The 19,799-nt window shown below is 28.6% G+C and overlaps 3 protein-coding genes and 2 long non-coding RNA genes across 9 annotated transcripts; 3 read left to right on the top strand and 2 right to left on the bottom strand.

Annotated features, from left to right (window-relative positions):
* The first annotated feature begins 78 nt into the window (after window positions 1-78).
* On the top strand, window positions 79-3,160 carry LOC128388545 (rho GTPase-activating protein 8-like). Its single transcript, XM_053347957.1, has 5 exons — window positions 79-951; window positions 1,044-1,185; window positions 1,359-1,905; window positions 2,083-2,689; window positions 2,784-3,160. The coding sequence occupies exons 1-5, from the start codon at window positions 946-948 to the stop codon at window positions 2,985-2,987; spliced, it is 1,506 nt and encodes a 501-aa protein (XP_053203932.1). The 5' UTR covers window positions 79-945; the 3' UTR covers window positions 2,988-3,160.
* A 78-nt stretch (window positions 3,161-3,238) lies between these two features.
* Window positions 3,239-4,587, bottom strand: LOC128388549 (uncharacterized). The gene is made up of 2 exons (XM_053347961.1): window positions 3,819-4,587; window positions 3,239-3,717 (listed from the first exon to the last, which is right to left on the bottom strand). The coding sequence occupies exons 1-2, from the start codon at window positions 4,465-4,467 to the stop codon at window positions 3,518-3,520; spliced, it is 849 nt and encodes a 282-aa protein (XP_053203936.1). The 5' UTR covers window positions 4,468-4,587; the 3' UTR covers window positions 3,239-3,517.
* Window positions 4,588-5,919: 1,332 nt separating this feature from the next.
* On the top strand, window positions 5,920-7,136 carry LOC128388551 (uncharacterized). Its single transcript, XM_053347962.1, has 4 exons — window positions 5,920-6,263; window positions 6,349-6,485; window positions 6,562-6,685; window positions 6,766-7,136. The coding sequence occupies exons 1-4, from the start codon at window positions 6,055-6,057 to the stop codon at window positions 7,040-7,042; spliced, it is 747 nt and encodes a 248-aa protein (XP_053203937.1). The 5' UTR covers window positions 5,920-6,054; the 3' UTR covers window positions 7,043-7,136.
* A 3,343-nt stretch (window positions 7,137-10,479) lies between these two features.
* On the bottom strand, window positions 10,480-16,293 carry LOC128388537 (uncharacterized). Of its 4 annotated transcripts, none has more exons than XR_008325286.1 (5): window positions 16,024-16,293; window positions 14,982-15,862; window positions 14,807-14,843; window positions 14,456-14,664; window positions 10,480-14,330 (listed from the first exon to the last, which is right to left on the bottom strand). It is a non-coding gene; the product is annotated as an uncharacterized LOC128388537 (long non-coding RNA). The 4 variants fall into 4 exon arrangements; XR_008325287.1 differs by having other exon boundaries at window positions 14,826-14,843; XR_008325285.1 differs by having other exon boundaries at window positions 10,481-14,330; window positions 14,807-15,862.
* Window positions 16,294-16,557: 264 nt separating this feature from the next.
* LOC128388538 (uncharacterized) lies at window positions 16,558-19,799 on the top strand. 2 transcript variants are annotated; one of them, XR_008325288.1, is made up of 3 exons: window positions 16,558-16,699; window positions 17,059-17,238; window positions 17,329-19,799. It is a non-coding gene; the product is annotated as an uncharacterized LOC128388538 (long non-coding RNA). The 2 variants fall into 2 exon arrangements; XR_008325289.1 differs by having other exon boundaries at window positions 16,563-16,699; window positions 16,795-17,238; window positions 17,329-19,796.

Raw genomic sequence — 19,799 nt, 5'->3', positions numbered from 1 at the left:
ACTGATAATTGTTATGACAATTTCGTGTTTATATCTAATCACTTATGGAAAGTGTGACATTAAATTTTGCGCAGTTTAATTTACCATCAAATTTGATTAACCAAACCAAAAGATGTCACCATTTACCTTTAATCAATTTTTCATTCAACTCTTTTCCACAAGTGATTAGCTAATTGTGGCCCATTAACTTTGTCTCTACCCCCAATTGGTTAAATGTTTTGTTTTGTCTCTCAAATAATCAAAATTATCTCACTGGGATATCTCTCAACAATCAACAAGAATCAATTTGAAATAACCATTACAAACAATTACATGCAAGTTGAATTGCAACAATTAACTAGATAACATTAATTGTGACAACTCGCAACTTGGAACAATTAAATCAATCGTAGAGTTAATTGTTCGCCACCATTTAAATTTCGCTCTTACGATCAAAAGTGTTTCCAAAAATGAAAATTTCGGTTGCGTATTTGTTGTTGTTTACATTTGGATCTGTGACTCAGATGTTTGGGAAGCTTCATCTTCATCATCATCTTTTATCATCTTGGTTAACGCCTCGAGTTTTCTGCTTCTTCAGGTCATGAAGCTTAAAGAGAAGAAAAATCTAAATTGTTATTCTCTTCTAATCTTCTAAATTTCATTCTCCATGTGAATCAATCTAATCAAGAAAATGATCTGTGTTATTTTCTCTTCATCACAATCAACATCATTCTGTTGATATTTTCTATTCTCTTTCTTCACTAGTCTTTTCTTTCTTTCTCTTTCTCTCTCTGTCTAAATTCTAACAAATACAAAAGGCCTTCAGTGATTTACTGTTATTTTCTATCATCAAACGTATATTCTCTGTCTATTGTTAATCATCATCTATATAACTCATCATTTTCCCCTCATCATCCAACATCAAAATCTTTCCGATATTATTGTTAATCCAAACCGTTAATTCTTATGCCGGTAGAGTTAAATTGTTATTTTTTTCTCTCTTCTTTCTCTTGTGTAAATTTTTTTTTCTTCTAATTTTAGTTTTGTTGTTTCTCTATTCTCAGGTTTCTGTGATGGATAAAAAACCCACCGAGGATAAAGAAGTTCTTAAAAATTGTGAAGAAGAAGATGAAGAGGCCGAACATTGTGACCATGAGCCTGGTCTTGAATTTGATGATTCAGATCTTTTACACACCAAACCTCAAGGTAATTGATTATCTAACTCTGGTTTCCACCTTCAAGTGACACAATTAACGATCATTTGACAATTGTATCTCTTATCACCCACATTCCCATTTCTTTGAGATGATTTTCTTATTCTATTATTTAATCATAATTTATGAATCATATTCATTTCTCTTTCTCTTTGCTCCATAAAGATTTAAATGAAATTGCTGATACTCTGGAAAATGACACAGTTGATTATCAATTCATGATGCTGGATGGAAAATCAAATCCAATTCTTTACCTTGAATCACCGGATGAACTAATGGAAGACAATTTTGAAGAGGCTTTTAGAGATGCTTTACTTTCCGATGATATTTCCGATCTTGACAAAGAAATTGGACCTGGTGAAGATTTCAGTGATATCGCCAAACATGGGATCGTTGAAGTGGTTGGCGATGATGTTTATGGCCGAAAGGTGATAACCATTTACGCCTGTCGATTACCATCAAATAAAAGTCTGGATTTTAATCACTTGTTAAAATATCTGATGTACACATTAGATCAATACGTTGAAAATGATTATACTCTTGTTTATTTCCATTATGGTTTAAATAGCACCAACAAGCCGCCATTATCTTGGCTTTGGCAAGCCTACAAAGCCGTAGATAGGAAATATAAGAAAAATCTAAAATCTCTTAATCTAGTTCATCCCACAAATTTTATTCGTATCGTTTGGAAAATATTTAAACCAGCAATTAGGTGAGAATCATTTTTTCCATCATCTTGATCATCAACCATTTTCACTCGATTCCATTTCAAGTGAAATGTTAGACTGATTCATCTTCATCATTAATCCGTAACTTATACTAACCATTATATCCTACGCTTTTATTTTGATTTTTTTTCTTCTTCTTTTATTCTTATTTACAATTTTAGTGTTAAATTTGGACAAAAAGTTAGATATGTCAATTACCTTGAAGAACTTGAACCTCATCTTCATCTCGAACAACTTCTTATACCTAAAGAAGTGAAAGAACATGATAAAAGATTAGTCGAAGCGGCGAAGAAAAAATCTTGGTTTAATGGACCTTCATCAAGATCATTCCAGAATTTAACTTCATCAACTCTTTTGGAAAGTCAACAATTTAGAGTCTCATTAAAGTACATCAAAGAGCATAATAATGGTGACATAATTCCCCGAGTGGTTCATAGTTGTATATCTTATCTTAATAATGAGACCGCTCTACAAACGGAAGGTATTTTTCGTCGATCTCCAAACGTAAAACTGGTCAGTGATGTTCAGACATTATTCAATCAGGGAAAAGAAGTTAATTTCGACGATTATGGTGAATCAAGTGTTCACGTTGCTGCTGTTATACTCAAATCATTTCTCCGAGAATTGGAAGAACCTTTGCTCACATTTGATCTTTACGACGATATCATCGATTTCCAGCAAATATCCTCAGGCGGTCATTTACAAATTGAGAAATTGGCTGTTGCTAAATCGCTCATATTACAACGACTTCCTGAAGACAATTACAAGGTACTAGATGTTTAATTTACTTTTGATCTGAAACGTGACAACAATCAATCAACTTGTTAATCGAATCTAATTTTTGGTTGTAATTTGTTTTCAGCTTCTCAAATTTTTGGTTGAATTTCTGGTCAAAGTGATGGACCGAAGTAATTTGAATAAAATGACCGCTTCAAATTTGGCAATCGTTTTTGGACCTAATCTACTTTGGTCGATTAACAAACAAGCTTCATTAACATCGATCACCAATATTAATCATTTCACTGAATTTCTACTGAAACATCATGATGTGATTTTTGTTAGATAAGAAAACAAATTGATCGCCATTGATTAATTTAAATCAACCAAGTTGACAGAAGAAACTGACAAATGAAACAAAAACGTACAGAATTAAATTCAATCAATTGCGATTATTTTTGCTTTGTAATAATTCACAATTTAATCCATTTGATTTAGATTATAATACATATTGTTTTTTTTTGTAATTTCTTTTGTAGATTAAGTCATTTTACTTTTGTTTGTTTTGTTTAATATTATAAATGAGATTATCTCAAAGAGTTTAAAATGGAATTAATTGATTTTAATCATAATTATAATGATCTTTAGATTAGGATGTGGAATAGATTTGACTTGGATAAAAGGATTTTCTCTATTAACCACATTTACCATATAAATATTTTATTTTCTCAAAAACTGATGTCGATTCTTATTGTTTTTGCTGTTGTTGTTGTTGTTGATTCCAAGCATATATATTATTGTTGGTGAATATATATAATATATCATTTGATTAATTACTAAATATTTTCTATTTCTTTAGATTGATTACAAAGTTTGTACCTAGAAATCGTCTTCTTGGTCACTTATTACCTCTTCTTTAACTTTACTAAAATCTTCTTTCGGAAATTTAGTTTGAATGGCAAGAGGTAATGATGATGATGGATCTTGATGAAATTTGCGTTTCTTTTCCTTTCGTCGATTGTTAAACCAATTAGTAATGTTTAGAATTGTCATTATTTCATTTTCTTTAAGTGGTCGCTCTAAAAATTGAAAGAGAAAGAGAGAGAAAACAAAAGTAAACATTAGAATCATATAGGAAAGATATAGAATGAGAGAGATAAAATAAAAACAATTATCTTACTTTTGTAATTTTCTAAAGCTTGATTACATTTACCAACAAGAATTTCTTTTTCATCGGTTTCAGGGTAAGCGTTATTGAAAAACGCGTCGTTTAGTATGTCATGGTGAATCGCTCTGAAAACATATCGATCTCTAGTCCTTTTCTCAGAACTACTTGTGTGATTATTATTTTGAAGGTGATTATTTGTTGGGGTTGTTATTGGATTGGTTGTTGCTATCGCTGTTGTAGCAATGGTTGTGGAATCATTTTGATTAGTTGTTACATTTTGAAAATAACGAGGTGTGTAATTAGGTTCTTTGGGAAGGCCAACCCATTGATCATCATCTGTGTCAGGAGGTGTATCAAATGGCGCTGGTCCATTGTTCGTCTCATTGTCTGGACTTATTGCTGTGGGATAACCTTGTGAAGATGGAGGCGACTCATATTCAACCATTGCTGATTCAGATCGAGGCTGAGAACTGGGGGGTGTTAGATCATGGGATAAAGGGTGAATATCAGAAGCAAGGGTATCATATAAATCATCAACATTGTCCATATCAATACCATATTTGGCTAATTTTAACACCAATTTAACTTGTTCCTTGGTTACTGAAGAATGGACCAGTTTATTCATAAGCCTAATGGCTTCAAGTTCATATTTTGGAGACATTATAATTTATTTTCACCAAAACAAACCTTAAGATGAGCAACAACCTGATGACTAAATTATTATTAATTGTTGAGAAATTAGAAATTAACCATAGATAGACAGAGAAAAATTAACAAACAAAAGACTTTCACTAAATTGCATCAACGCTTTTACTTCCCAATTCGAATGTGGTGCCACCTGCTGATCGAAAGCGAAAACAATGAAGCGCGAGATTCAAACATTCGAATTTCACTGATTCTCAAAGTGATTGGATGGATTTCTTGAAATAACCTCTGTTTCCGTATCCTTTTTATTCCTCTTCCTTTTGCTGACTTTGTCTTTGTTCTCTCTCTTTAAATTTAAATCAATGTTCAATCAATCAATCAACTTGTTGATCAACAATCAGTAAATGTTTTCGAAAAAAAATCCATCATTTATGGAAATATTGAAGTTCGACTGTTTGTTTTTCGCGCATTTTCTTTTATTCTTTTCGTTAACAATCAGATGTCACCAATTTCCTGCATTTGAATCGATGGAAAACTTTTAATTGTTCCAAGTTGAAACTTTCAACTTTTTGTTGATTTTTCGATTCATTTTTCTTCTTTTTTTTTCGTCGATTTCAGTTGAGTTTAATTAATGAGACATTGAAAGTGGATAGAAATAAATTACAAGAAAGTATCCGTCGGATTAGAAGTTTGGTTTTAGGTCAACCTCCCGAAAGTTTATCTTCGGGTGAAGATAATCCAATGAGAGTAAAAGTGAATACGAATTGTGCCAAGTAAAAGATGAACAAGGTCTGAACTTTGAACGATAAACTTTGAATGGAAATCTCATTTTCCAGAAATTCTTGAAATGATGAATTGTATTTATCATATTTGAACATCTAACAAAAAGAAAAGGTAAATTTTTCTTAATTAATTGGGGAAAAACTTAATCAGCAATCACAATTAAACAAGGTCAGGTTAAAGTGATTGATTGTTTATGTATGTAAATTGTTTACAATTAAAGCACCAATGTGATTTCATTTGATTTGATTGTATTGTCAGAAATTACAATTTAAAAGTGAAACAATTGATAATATTTATGAAAATTGATCCAAACAACCAAATAAACAAATTGAAATGAATGTACAATTGTAACAATTTAAATTGATACGTAAATTATGATGGTTAAAATATTGAATTAAGAAACAAAATTGTAACAGTTAAGTTAATCATTAATTATTAATCATTATTAATCATTAAGAAAATCAGTTTAGCCTGATAACCTTGAGGACATTGATGATTATCATCAAATCAACTGCAAGCGATAATTATTTTTTCTTTCTCAAATCAAAATTAACTAATTGCTTTCCTTAATTAAGCTACATCTTAATTGTGAGTGGAGGTGACAGTTAAATCAGTATCATGATTACTGATGAGTGGGTGGTGGAGATGAAGACGATTATAAAAGTGCAAAAAAAGATGAGGATGTGATTAAGTTTATATATAAAGACAATTAGTTTGTAACTGTAACTGTAAGTGTAACTTTCATTTTCATTTTAATTGTTGACAGTAATAAGTTGCTGTTGTGATTGTGCTTTCAATCAATTGAATTGAGAAAACAAAAATGATTCACTTTTACATTAGAACAATTATCTTGACCATTGTGATCCAAATTATCTCAACTGGGCCAACAATTACTCCAACAATTAAACAACAACAACAACAATCATGTAACATGATTAAAGCGGATAAATGTGCTTCCGATGTTTTTGTTTTCGGCCATTCAAACATCACTTTACCTGAAAATCTACAACAAGTTGAAACTCATTGCAAGTAAGTTAATTACATAAGAAATATTGAAATTCAATTTACTTAATCAATGTTAACAATTAACTGTTCGTGTGCGCTTCTTGGTTAGGTCAAGATTTCAAGCCTTACGATGTGTCCAAAGTTATATTCGTGACTGCCTAACATTGTTTCCCAAACAAGTCGTCTCATTGTTAATCAAAGGAGCAGCAAATAATGCTAAGCAACAGTGTAAAATTGATCGTCAAGGTGAGTTAATTAGTTAACTAATTTAGTTGTAATCATCTGGTGTCCAATGATTATTGGTTTTTCTTTCTTTCTTCAGAATTTGTTGAACGGTCTAAATGTTATCGTAAAAATCGTGAAGGGTTAGGCCAATGTATGAAAAAGTTAATCAATGAATTGTCTCAAGCAGAGAAACAATCAGACAAAGTACCGTTAACTTGTTGGTAAGTGTTTATTGCTAATTGTTAATTTCACTGTAGCTTTTCATTGATTCAATTTGTTTTTCTTGTTTTCTCTTTCAAAGTGTCTTAAAATCTTATCGTGATTGTAGTATTAAAATTTTACAATCAGATTCTGAACAATGTAAACCTGATGATACGAAATATTTTATGAAAATGGTTGAAGGAAATGCTGCCGATGTTTTCGAGTTGGTTTGTCGTAATAATCGGAAAATTGAACGACCTAAAGATGCTAAAGGTGATACAATTTGTCTACCTCAGGAAAGACAAGCAAAATCAATCGATAATGAAAAAGGATCATTATCATTATTACCTTCGTATATTAAAATTTTCACTGAATAACTTTTTCCAATAATCAGTTAAATTTGCGATTCCAAGTCAACTTGATGTAAATATTTTTGTACTTTCTCTGATAAGATTAAATTAAGATCTCAAATTTTGTTCTCTCTGTCTATTTGTGTCTTTAGATTTTCCTTTGATTTAATTGTAAATTTGAAAATCGTAAAGAAATTGATTGAATTAACCAATTCGAGGAAATTTTCAGAGAAAAGACAAGTACGCCATCTGTTGGGCGAAAAGTTAAAATCACGAACTTTAAGTGAGCCGCGAAAATTTGAAATTCACTTTTTGTTTTCGTTTTTTTTGCTCAATCTTTCAATAGAAACAAACAGAACTTTGAAATTAATTATTAAAACTGAAACAAAAGTTTATCGATGATTATATCAATTTCAAGATGAACCAGTTCTGTTTTTCTTAATTTGAATACAACAAAAGCTGATTAGAATAATTTAATAATGAGTGGAACCTTAAAGTTAATTGTAATTTATTTATCAACCAGAATCTCGAGAAAACAAAACAGTTAACTTCTTGATTAACTAAATAACCGTAAAGTTAGTTTGATAATAAGATGATGATCATTAATATTTTAAATCATTTGAATAATTATCATGGTATCAAAGTTTTTTAGGGTGAAATTAACAGATTAACATTAAGAGTAAATCAGTTGTTTAATATTATAATGAAAGAAATGTAGTTTAATCATTATTATTAAATATTATGATAGCTAATTGTTGGGAGTTGATAATAGATGATAAAAAATTATTAAGACACGATTAAGGTGTTTAAATAAGGAAGATATTATTTTGGTTTCATCTTTGATGATAATGATTATTATTATTACTATTAAGTTATCCACATAATCTTAATAACAATGTAATTTTAACCATTCATTGAAGGGAAACCTTGATAGACCTCCATTGAAGGGCGTAGGTTGATGGTGAGGGGGAAATGTAAAAAAAAGTTTAATGAAGCCCCTGAAGATGATGAAGATGATGAGAAGGAAGAAGAATAAAAAAAATAATAATAGTCAAAATAAGAAACAGTTAAGACTTCGTCGTGTAAGAGGATACGCCTTGAGGCAAGAAGCCAGGCGAGAGAGAGAGAGAGATGATGAAAAAGATAAGGGGTGAAGTGAATATGAAAATATGAGGATGAGAAGCCTGAAAAGTTACTAGGATGATGATTAGGACTATTGAATTGGTGGTATTAGATGAGAGAGGTGATGATGAGAAAAAGATACAATTGAAACAAAATAAACTTTATCTTCATCTTACTTTGAATATTATTTAATAGCTTCCGGGCATCACCTGTAAGACGATAATAATGAAATGTTGTAAGAAAGTAAACTGATTTTAGATGATGAAATTTGCTTAAATCTTCATTATTGTTTTTAGTGAATGAGGTGCAAGTGATGAGGAAGATAAGTGTAATAATGATAATATGGATAATGATGATGATGATGAGCATGATAATGATCATATGAAAGCAAATGATGTGAATGAATTTTGCTGATGTTAAATAATAACAATTTTGTTATAATACTTATCGATAATAACATGATATATATTATTGATAAGTTGACACAAAGGTTATTTGATTAAATGTGATGAGGAAGACAAATTATATCAAGTTGATTGAAGTTATCTAATAGTCATCATTATCATCATTAGAGATGTCAAGTTCAAAGGTGAAATCAGATTAATGATTATCCTGAATGTTGAACATGTTGAAAGAAAATCAATTTTTTTTCTTCTTCTTCTTGTCTTCCGTTAATAATGTTTCTTATTAGAAGCATTTTCTATGGATGAAAAGGAAGATGACGATGATGATGATGATGAGGGACACATGAGGATGTTGACATATTGATACAGATCCATGCATTATCTGTGAGATGATGAGGAGATGATTTTCTCATCTTCCTTCCCTTTGAATGATGAAAGAGCGAGAACACAGTCAGTCAGCAGAAAAGAAAAATAAATTTTGTAAGAGATGAGGATGGAGATAAGAATGGATGAGAAGTTAAAGAAGAGGATGATAAGGATAAAGATGATGATTCTTTATGTAATAATAATAACAGTAACTAAGAAAAGAAAATGAAATGGAAGAAGAGAAATAAAAAAAGAAATAGCAAATAGACTGAATTAGAATCACCAATCTCGAATCTTCATCTTTATGTCATTTGGATTTCGGTGTTAAGATAACATGCCAACATCATTTCGACTTCCTTCATGTCCATCTTTGAGAATCTATCTGTTGTTTACATGGTAAAAAGTTCAGTGAACTGAAATTATAACGATAAATTTTCAATTCGTATTCTTGATCCCATTGAATTCATTAAGGATTTTATGTCTACTAATGAATTAAAAGAATCCATTTATCTCCATAGACTAATCAGTCTCTGATCATCATTAACAGACAGTTATTATAATGATAATTCAATAGATTCTCTGAATAATCATCATGAACTATCATGGATTCACAGGAAATCATTAAAAAGACATTCAACTATTTTCTTTGCCCTTGCCGATTGATAATTTTATATTTTATTTTTGTATCGTTTTCCATAGTAACTGAATTCACAGGATTCTCGAGATTAACTCCCAGAATTTAATGGTTATTATGAATAAAAAAGAGAGGAGTTGATTGTTAACAATTAGATTACAATGATCGGAACAATTTAGAAACCAGGAAGTTTACCATTAAAGTGTATGGTCACACCCTCCACTGGATTAAATTAATCCTGATCACGTAGGATTATCATTAACATCATCATTAGTCAATTTGATTAGTATCATCATCATCAAATTGTAATCAATTGTTGCAATTATTACAAGGGCTTAACTAATTACTATTTAATTTAAGTTTCTCAACAGTTAACTAACTCTTCTGTTTAATTGTTTCAAGGGAAAAAAGTTTTCCAATCAACTGAATCAACTGATTGTTTTCAAGTTTTGTTTTTGTATAAAATTAGGTTAAAATTAATTATTGTTAACTGTTAATGGTGAAAATTTTTAATTGTTTTAATTGAATTATGATTGAATGATGATACAATTTGATTGCTAATGTTATTGGATATTGATGATGATCACTTTCCTGAAAAACTTTCATGGTTAATTGATTGTTACACTTTAATCATCATCGTCTTAATTATCATTGAGATATTGATTTAGTTAATTATTGTTGGAAAAATAAATGATAATCAGGTTGACATCAATTTAGATAATCAAGAGTTGCGTTAATTGTAAACAAATCACGTTTAATTATCAATATACTAAAACAAAAAAAGTTAATCACGATTCAATTGGCAGGAAATTAATTGTAACCAATACAATTTATATATTGAAACAATTAGTTAGTCACATTAATTTTGTAGTTAAATTATTTTCAAATGAGTTAACCTTATTGATTATTGTTACGGTTAATTGTTGCAAGGAAATTAACAAAATAATGAAAAAATGTCATCACAATTAATTTAGTTTGTTACTCGTTAAAATCAATTATCAATTACCTTTTAATTATAATTTAAAAACGTAGACAATTAATTAAATATCACAAATTTTGCAACCTGATCATCATCATTAAGGGTTAATCTAATTGCGTGTTGAAAGTAATTTAAAATTATCAGTCTAATCATGATTATGATACTGATGATTAACTTTGAACTTTTATTAAAAATGCCAACATATAATCAATTTTGCTAACAATTAACATCCTGAACATCATAATCATTAATTGTTCCCTTAATTGTATCAAGTAAATTTCATCAATGGACTATGGTTAGGAAAAGATAAATGAAAACAATTTGTTGTGTAAATTTAGAGACGTTTAATTGTAACGATTTAACTGACAATCTACGTGAGAGTAAATTGTTTAGTAAACTTTTAGTCGTAATTAACATGAAAACGAGACACAATTAACGGAACATGTTGGAAAATTAAAAATCGAATGATGAATTTAACAGTTAAATTAAATGATTAACTTGATTGTTGTTGTTAATCATTGTTAAGAAAAAGTTTCTGATTCAATTGAGCAACTTGACAATTAAAAATAAAACAAAACAATCATAATGATGAAAATATAAAGTTAATCACTATTGTGACTTTGAAAAACAATTTGATATAAATTAACTGTCTGAACTAAATTAATAGCAACAATCAGCAAATGATAATAACAATTAAACAATGATTATGATAATTAACATGTTAGTTGACTAATTATTAGGTGAAAAAGATGCAACCTTTTAATTAGCATCCTGATCATCATCATCATCATCATGATAATAACAATCAAAAACTTGTAAGGTTAATTGTTAACCCTGTTAATTGTCAAAGATTAACAATAAAACAAAATTAACTTGATCCAGGATCTGGATTAATGATAATTACATCAAGTTAATGTGTTGGTACTTACTGTTAACACTGATTAACAATTTGATTAACTGTTAATTCAAAGAGACAATTAATTTTAATCATCAAGAGAAACATGAAGATAATCATATTTATCATCATCATCTCACAGACCAACAACAAAGTCTATTAAACATGAAAATCATCATAATGATAATAATTAATTAGCCTGAGGGCTGAAAAAAGGTAAACAAACAACATTAAGGTTGATAGGAGGCATTGATGACGAAATCAAGATAATCTTAATCAACTTTAATCTTAATCATTAACATTTTGATGATGATGATTAAACAAAACAAACAGGGCGGTCATCATGTTCATCATCATGTTCATCATCATGATCAAAGTTAAATGAATCAAGGAATCTAAATGAACACAATCAACTCGCTACTTGAATTAACAGATAAACTAGAAAGTTAATTGTTGTTGATAACAATCAGCTAATTTCATTTTGTTTTTCTTTAACATGTTTTATAAAATTCTGTTAACCATGATTGCGATCAATTTAATTGAAAATCAACAATAATCAGCGCAGAAAATTAAATCACGTTTCATATCAACAAGAGGATGAAACAATTAACAACAATCATTAATGGTTGTTAATGATTAACCTTTCAATTTAACCACAAACAAATAATGATACAATATTCACCTTTTAAAATAACAATCAATCTAATCAAATTATTAATTATTGTCAATGGTTTTGTTAATGTTAACAATCAAGAAAACAAAGTTAATTCAGTTCTGGTTACAGTTAATTTGTATTTTCGTTTCATGATTAAAATGATGATTTAACCCAGAGGATCATGAATTATCATCATCCATTGACACGATTTTCAACCAGAATCTTTCATCATCCTGGTTATCATCTTAATCATAATAATCATCTAATCATAATCAAAAATGATCATGATAATCAACTAATTCCTTATTCATGTTTAGATGCTTCATTTTCATGGGTAAAAGATTTTGTTTATTTTCAATGTAATCAGTTAAATCAACTGGAAATTGATTATCTAAACAAATTGTTATTTATGATTATTGTTCAATTGTTAATTTTATAAATCATGATTAACTATCAATCTATTGATTTATTTACGTAATTCTTGGGTTAACAATCAATAATATCATATTGATAATCCAATGGTCACAATTTAAATTTTGCGAATTGGAAAAAGTCAAAGAAAAGTTTTTCCTAAAAGTTAATTTTCTGTATCAACAATTAACTGATTGTTGTGTTGAGATTTAAAGACTTACAGTATCACCAGTAAACAACAATTAACTCTAATCATTGAACTTGAACTTAGTGTAGATTTTATTAATTGTTGCAAATGATTAAGAAGAAAAAGAGAAATTTAAATTGCAGTTTATATTTAAATTCAACTTTTAATTTAGTTCCAATTTGGATTAGACTTTAATTGAGAAACTTTTCTTTTTCCCTCTCACTTGATTGTAATCAGATATTGTAATTTAATCATCGTGATTAACATAATTTAAAATTAGTGATTGGATAATCAGATTTAAGATTAAATGTTTGATAATCAAGTGATTTAATTATTTGCTAATCTATTTGATCGTAATCAAGGAAGAGGAAGTTAATTGTTTCTAATTTTTGGTCTACCTTTAAATTTTACTCATTTGTGAAAGTTAATTGTAAATTCAACTCTCACAATCAATTTTTGATTGCTTACTATTAAGTTCACCCACCTTTCAGCAATTGGAATTAAATTTAGTTACAATCAAATAATTAATAATTGATCATAATCAAAGGAAAAAAGAAATTGATTAATCATTTGTAGGAAAATATTAGTCTCATTTAAATGGATTAAGGTTTGGTTTTGGTTAAATTAGTTGATTAATTCACTTTTTTGGTCAATTTTTACAATTAACTAAATTAATTTATCATTAATAACATTATCATTTAACAATCTATTCAATTATTTAGATATAAATATAAAATCATTTATAAGGATTGGGCTAAAATAATAATCATCATCATCAAATGTTGATTAATTTTTACCCAACAATTAAAGGGTTAGGTTTCTAATTGTTAACCATTTGAACATGTTGTTGATTTAGTTAATTATAAAAGGTAGAAGAATCAAAAAACAGAAACTAACCAGTGTTAATTGTTGTTAGAATTGTGCAAAAGAATTAATTTTTCATCAAATAATTAGTAACTAATTAATAGCAATTTAGGTTAATAAAAAAGTTTCAACCTGAATTGTTTACTGATGAAAAGAAAAATATAAATAAAAATGATTAACACTGATTGTTGATACTTTTAAACTAATAAATATAAGAAATATTAACTGTTTTTTTCTTTCTTCAGGATTAAAGTTAATTGTTAAAATGAGAATAAAATTGATGAATGATTAATAATTTGATTGTGTTGGAAATCATGTTAATCTGTAATACACTTAATCCATTATTTTGACTCTTTTTCTTACCTTTGACAAGTTACAACTTCAGCTTTTCCATCATCTTAATCAGCATCTTCCCTGTTACATGATTTTCATCATATTAACTTTTCATTCTTGATTGTCTACGATTAAATTAAAATAATCATGATAATAACAATCAGCCAAGCCCATGAAATCAGAATTATCTGTTTGGGCGTTTTAAGGAAACGTTCAAATTTTGTATTCCCTTTTTTTCAATGTTGCTGTTGTTTTCTAATATCATTTACAATGTACTAACAGCTTAAGGCCTACTAATCATTATTAACATCACTGTATTTGGTTATCATTAGGATGATGATGATGATGATGATGAACTGTTGTGTTTATCCGATGTATTATTTTGATCCCTTGATGTTTACTCCTTAGATTTTCAATCCAAATGGGTGTTAACCTGGATTTAATGATAATCCTCATCTTGGTTGTCTGATTGTGATTAAAACAAAAAAAAATAAGGATAATATTAATGATGCTCATGATAATAAAGCCAATTATTTAAAAATTATTTGTTCATTTAATAGAAATATAAATAAATATAATGATACACTTACCTTCATGTTTACCTGATTAACCAATAACTAATTCATTATTCTTGATGATTGTTGATCATTTTTAATTTTTCTTCTACCTCGTTGGTTGTTTAAAGTTGATTGTGCAGTCCAAAAAATGGTTAAAAATATGGTTAATTAACTTGAAGATGGTTAATTGCCCTGGAACCATGTTTATATAATGTTTGTTATTGATGGAAGTCAGTGAAAACCTTGATTGGAAGAGGAAGGAAAAGTTAATTGTTGTTACATTTGAATGAACTCTCAGTCAATTGATGTAATAATAATGATGTAAGATTATGGTTAAAGATGATCATCATCATGATTAATTTGATTTAAAATTAAGCAACAAACCATAGTAACCAGAAAATACCTTCAATAAGATAATCATCTTTTTATAGATGAAAAAAGAAATGAGAGAGAGAGAATCGTTTCAAGTTCAAAGTTGAGATGAATTTCCGGTTGATTCCGTTAGTGATGATTATTAGATGATTGGGATTAGAGAGAGAGAGGAGATGATCAACTATACTCATTTAAATAATCTGGTAGCAATTAACGGTTAATAGAGAGGCCAGAAGACCGAAACAAATCAATGCGGAAGTATTAATGTCAAATCATGTTCGAAGATTATTCGAAAATCAGAGACAATTAGGTGAGTCCGGTCGCTTGTCCACTCGAATGGAAAAGGGGAAATCGTTAAAATAGATGCATAATGATGGCGATGACCATTAGGATGAAATCGGTATTGGATAAACTGTAACAATCTAATAGGAATTGGTGTAGGAAAAAAATAGAGGTTAGAAAGAAAAAGCAAAAATGCAAACCCGAAACAAATCAAATGAAAAACAAATAGCGAGAAGATAATTTGCTTAAACTTCCGGATAAACTCATCTGAGTACATCATCATCATCATAATTTTCATCATTCTCTCACCAGAATCGTCATCATGAAGAAGAAGTTGAGAAAAAATATACAAAGATGATGTAAAAAGAAGGTAAAAAAGTCAACAACATGCAAAGGAGAAGGAAAAAAAGAAGTGAGTAAGAAATTGATGAGATAGGGATAAAAAGGTGATAGAGTGAGTGAGAAGATGATGATGATAAGTCAATAGAAGGATGTAAAGCATGATGCGATTGAGGATGATGAAGGAATATATAAAAAATGATGATGAAGAAGATGTAACCACGCATTTGATTCAATTGTTTTGTTTCTTGATTCACATGTAAATTGGATGCAAACGAAATGGTTGAAAAGTACATAAAAATAGCAGAGATAAGCAGTTTGAGAAGACGGAAAGAAAGAAAGAGAGAGAGAGAGAGAGAGAGAGAGAGAGAGAGAGAGAGAGAGAGAGAGAGAGAGAGAGAGAGAGAATCCTTCCTGAATGCAAATAACACTTGAATGAGTTGATTCCTCCAGAAATTGATGATTGAAAGGTAGAGGTTCCCGATTTTTACATGAATAAACAAAGAAACATGAAAAATAAGAATAAAAATAATATTAGTATTTATAATAAAGCAAATGGGAGGGAAAAGACAAGAGAATAGAATAGAAAACCAATAAGATAAACTTACCTTTAGGCCTAACGCCAAGAAGACATGTGAATATGAAGAAATAGAAAGATTATTATTAGTAGAGAAAACTAACCAAAGATAAGTCGGAAAGAGAAGATGAAGATAAAGATGATGAAAAATATCATAAGATTTAGTGTTCGGTTTAACCATCAAAAGGTAATTTCTTTCTCTAATCTGATTATCTCCTTTTACTTGTTTTCTCCCATCGATTGTAACCAAACCGATTGCCAATCATCACCATCACCGCGAGATCATAATTAACTGTTTCCGAATAAATTACTTACTAGTTACAATCCACCCTGAAGGTTAACACTTCCCAAGAACATTAAATCACCAGAGGCAAAAAAAGAAACAATTAACTAATCAGAAAGAACGAGAATAAAAAGAAAGAGAAAACCGATCACATGTTTAACTCTTTCTTTTCTCTTTGTTCTGGTTAAGGGGTTAACCTTTAATCTCGTTTCTTTGAAATGGAAAATTTTTTCTTTTCTAAAAAAAGAGACAATTAAAACTCTAATTATCCTTAATTATCTTTTTAAATTTGTTTCTTCTAATTTTAGTTACCTGAGAAATTAATTAATTGCCAATCATCGTTTTCTGTCAACAAGCTTATTGATGAATATCATTTACCACAATTGGAAATTGAATTTGGTTAATTTAATGTTTACACTTAAAGGTTTGTATTTGTTTGTTTGCTTTTTATTTGGGTTGGGTTTTTGTTTTGGTTAAATTTGATTACTATTAATTTATTGATTGTGATTATTATTACAGTGTATTAAGTTTACTTGTGGGCTTAATTGTTTGGGCTATTGGGTTAGAAAGGGTTACATTTGGGATAATCATTTTTAGTGGGCAATTAATGGGGTTTGTGTTTGGGTTTACATGTTAAGGGTTATACATTTTGATTATCATCTTTATTGACATTGATAGTTGTTGTTAACAATTAATGAGTGTAATTCATTGTTGAATTTATTATTATTATCCAACATGATAAAATTAATATCTATTATCTACAACAATTATAATTATATTAAGCCTTTTGCCAAAGGCTTTACCCACCAAAAGGATTTACACCAGACCAATTATTTGAATGATGAATTGTGTTGCTTTTACTTTGCTATATTCACCGTTAGTTAACCTAATTAACCAACCAATTAATTAACATCAAGGTTAATTTTAAGGTACCAACCATATGGATACACATACAATTTAAAGGTAAGAATAAGAAAACAATTTAATTTCATTTTAAACCATTAACATACTTTAACTTTTTCTCAACAATTTCTTTTAATTTCTTATGTTTAGACCTACGAAATCCCAGGATTTTGGATTAGTCGATCGGCTTAATTGAGTTGGATTGGAACTGAATCAACGTTTTTTGAATTCTTTTTAAGGTCAAATTATATTGTTTACAAGTTCGCCATCAAATTTGGCAATCAATTCTCATTCGGTAATTTTACAATCACGTATTCATGTAATCACTTTAAATACTTCGGTGATTTTTAAGATGGACAAACATTTGGAAACTGTCCCATGTTCAGTTTGACTGGTGATCATTTGGTTAAATGTTGCAAAGAATTACAAACTTTGGATAATCGTCAAGAGAGATAATTAAATTGGCATCTAATCCAGAAAAGGATATGGACAATAGAGTACAAATTGAGACAATCAATTAAATCCTATGATCAATGGCCACAAATAATCAACTCTAATCGTATTTACATTTCTTTCTCCTATTGAAAATTAGATCCTGTTGTTCATTATCTTGATTGATGAGCTCAATATGTAACAATTAACCATTTGAGGCAACTAATTGTTTGGATGTTTAATCGAGATGATCAACAAAAAGTTGATCAATTGTAACAAAAAAAACAAGGTAACAACTAATTGAATTCGAATTTGTTTTTGTTCGGTCTCTTCATCGAGTTCTAACTTCGATTTCATTCTCAAGATCAGAATCAGAATGTGAGAGAATGATTGAAATTGGGAATTGATCATCTTCTCAATTGGAAGATAACTTTTTGCACTTTTTAAGTTATTTTTTCGTTTTTTAAACAATTATGTCAATCACCTGATTGTTGTTAGTTGATTGTTGTTGTAATTTGATTTATACCCAAAAATAAATAGTTAGAAAAACTTTATTGTAATCAAAAGTTTTTCTAAATTGTTGTGCCTACAAATTACAATATAATCATCATGATGATAATTGTAATGATAATAATAATCAAATCCAATTGGTGATTTTTTTTTTAAAGATTCCCGTTAATCTTAAACAGATTGACCTGAAACTTTTTCCTATTATTTAACTGGAACTAAATTAAAAATGATTACCAAAACCAGAAATAGATGATTGTTAACAATTAAAGTTAATTAAACTCAATTGTAATCATAAACAACCACCATTTACTTTTAATTGTTAGTTAATTGTTATTGTTTGATGGTTTGGGTTTGCAAATATATGATCAAGTTTTAAAAAATGAAACAATTTGTTTTGTTGATTAAATTGTTCAGTTTAAATTGTCAATCATTACTATCAATCTACACACACACACATACAATCAGTCACAATTTAAATTAATTGTGATTATTCATCATTATTTATTAATACAACAATCAGTCTGACAATTTATTGATTGTTGACAACGAAAAATTGAATTTCATTGATGAACCAAAATAGTAACAATTAATTGCAAGAAAACAATTTATTTTGACAATCACTTTTAATCTTAATTGTTCCCATTGTTATGATTAACTAATCAATCATTAATAACCAATTGTCCAGCTGATTGTAATCAATTTTAAATCAACAACAGCAACAACAATGGGTAAAGATAAACAAATTTAATCACTAATTGTGATTAACTGATTCACTTTAAATTGCTTGGGCGTTTATAATAATGATGAAATATATGTGATCTTAATTATTCATTTTGATTGGAAATAATTAACTTTTCCCAATCATCAATGTTAATTAAAATCGACGCAAGGAAACTAAATTAAAGATTAAATTTAGTTCCTGGTGAGAAGCGAAAGTTAATCAATGATTAACTTCACCCTTAATCAGCATAATCAACATTCACCGGTTCCGGTTAATTAACTTAATCATAACAGTATTGGAAACTCTGTCTGACATTGACAATTAGGTTAATTGTTGCTCGTGAATACCACAATCAATTTGGTTACAATTAAGATTCAAATTCAATTAACAAGTTAATTTGAATCTTTTTCAATTTAATTTTTCCTTTGCTTCAGTCAAATGCAAAAATAGTTATTAACTCAATGGAATCAGTTAATTGTGATCAAGTTAATGTGATTAATTATCAAACATCATGATTAATCAACTCTTTTTTATTAGCAAACAATTAAATGCTAATGATTAACTTTGATAGTTGTGTAAACATAAATAAATAATCATGTTAATCATGTTTGAATCATGATCATAGTGTTTTAATTGTTTAATCAAATTGATTGTTATCTAGATTAAAATAAACGAAATGGTAACAATTAACTTTGTATTGACCTCTTCCGGTCAACAATTAGGATCATAATTAAGTCTCAAGGATTAAATCAACATCACGAATTAAAAAGTTAAACAATTATAACAATCAAGACAATCAAGACAATTTAATCACCATTTTGACACCCGTTGAGCTTGAACAATTTAAATTAATGTTAATCATTAAATCAAATAATTTAATTTTGTTACAATCAAACAGTTTAATCAATAATAATAATTTAACAGTAAACTTTTTCAGATTTAATTGTAGTTAAAAATT

Source organism: Panonychus citri, unplaced genomic scaffold, assembly GCF_014898815.1.
Source record: "Panonychus citri isolate SS breed McGregor unplaced genomic scaffold, ASM1489881v1 Contig00100, whole genome shotgun sequence".
Classification (NCBI taxonomy): Eukaryota; Metazoa; Arthropoda; class Arachnida; order Trombidiformes; family Tetranychidae; genus Panonychus; species Panonychus citri.
The sequence above is the reverse complement of the archived record's forward strand: the minus strand, read 5'-3'. Positions and strand labels throughout refer to the sequence as shown.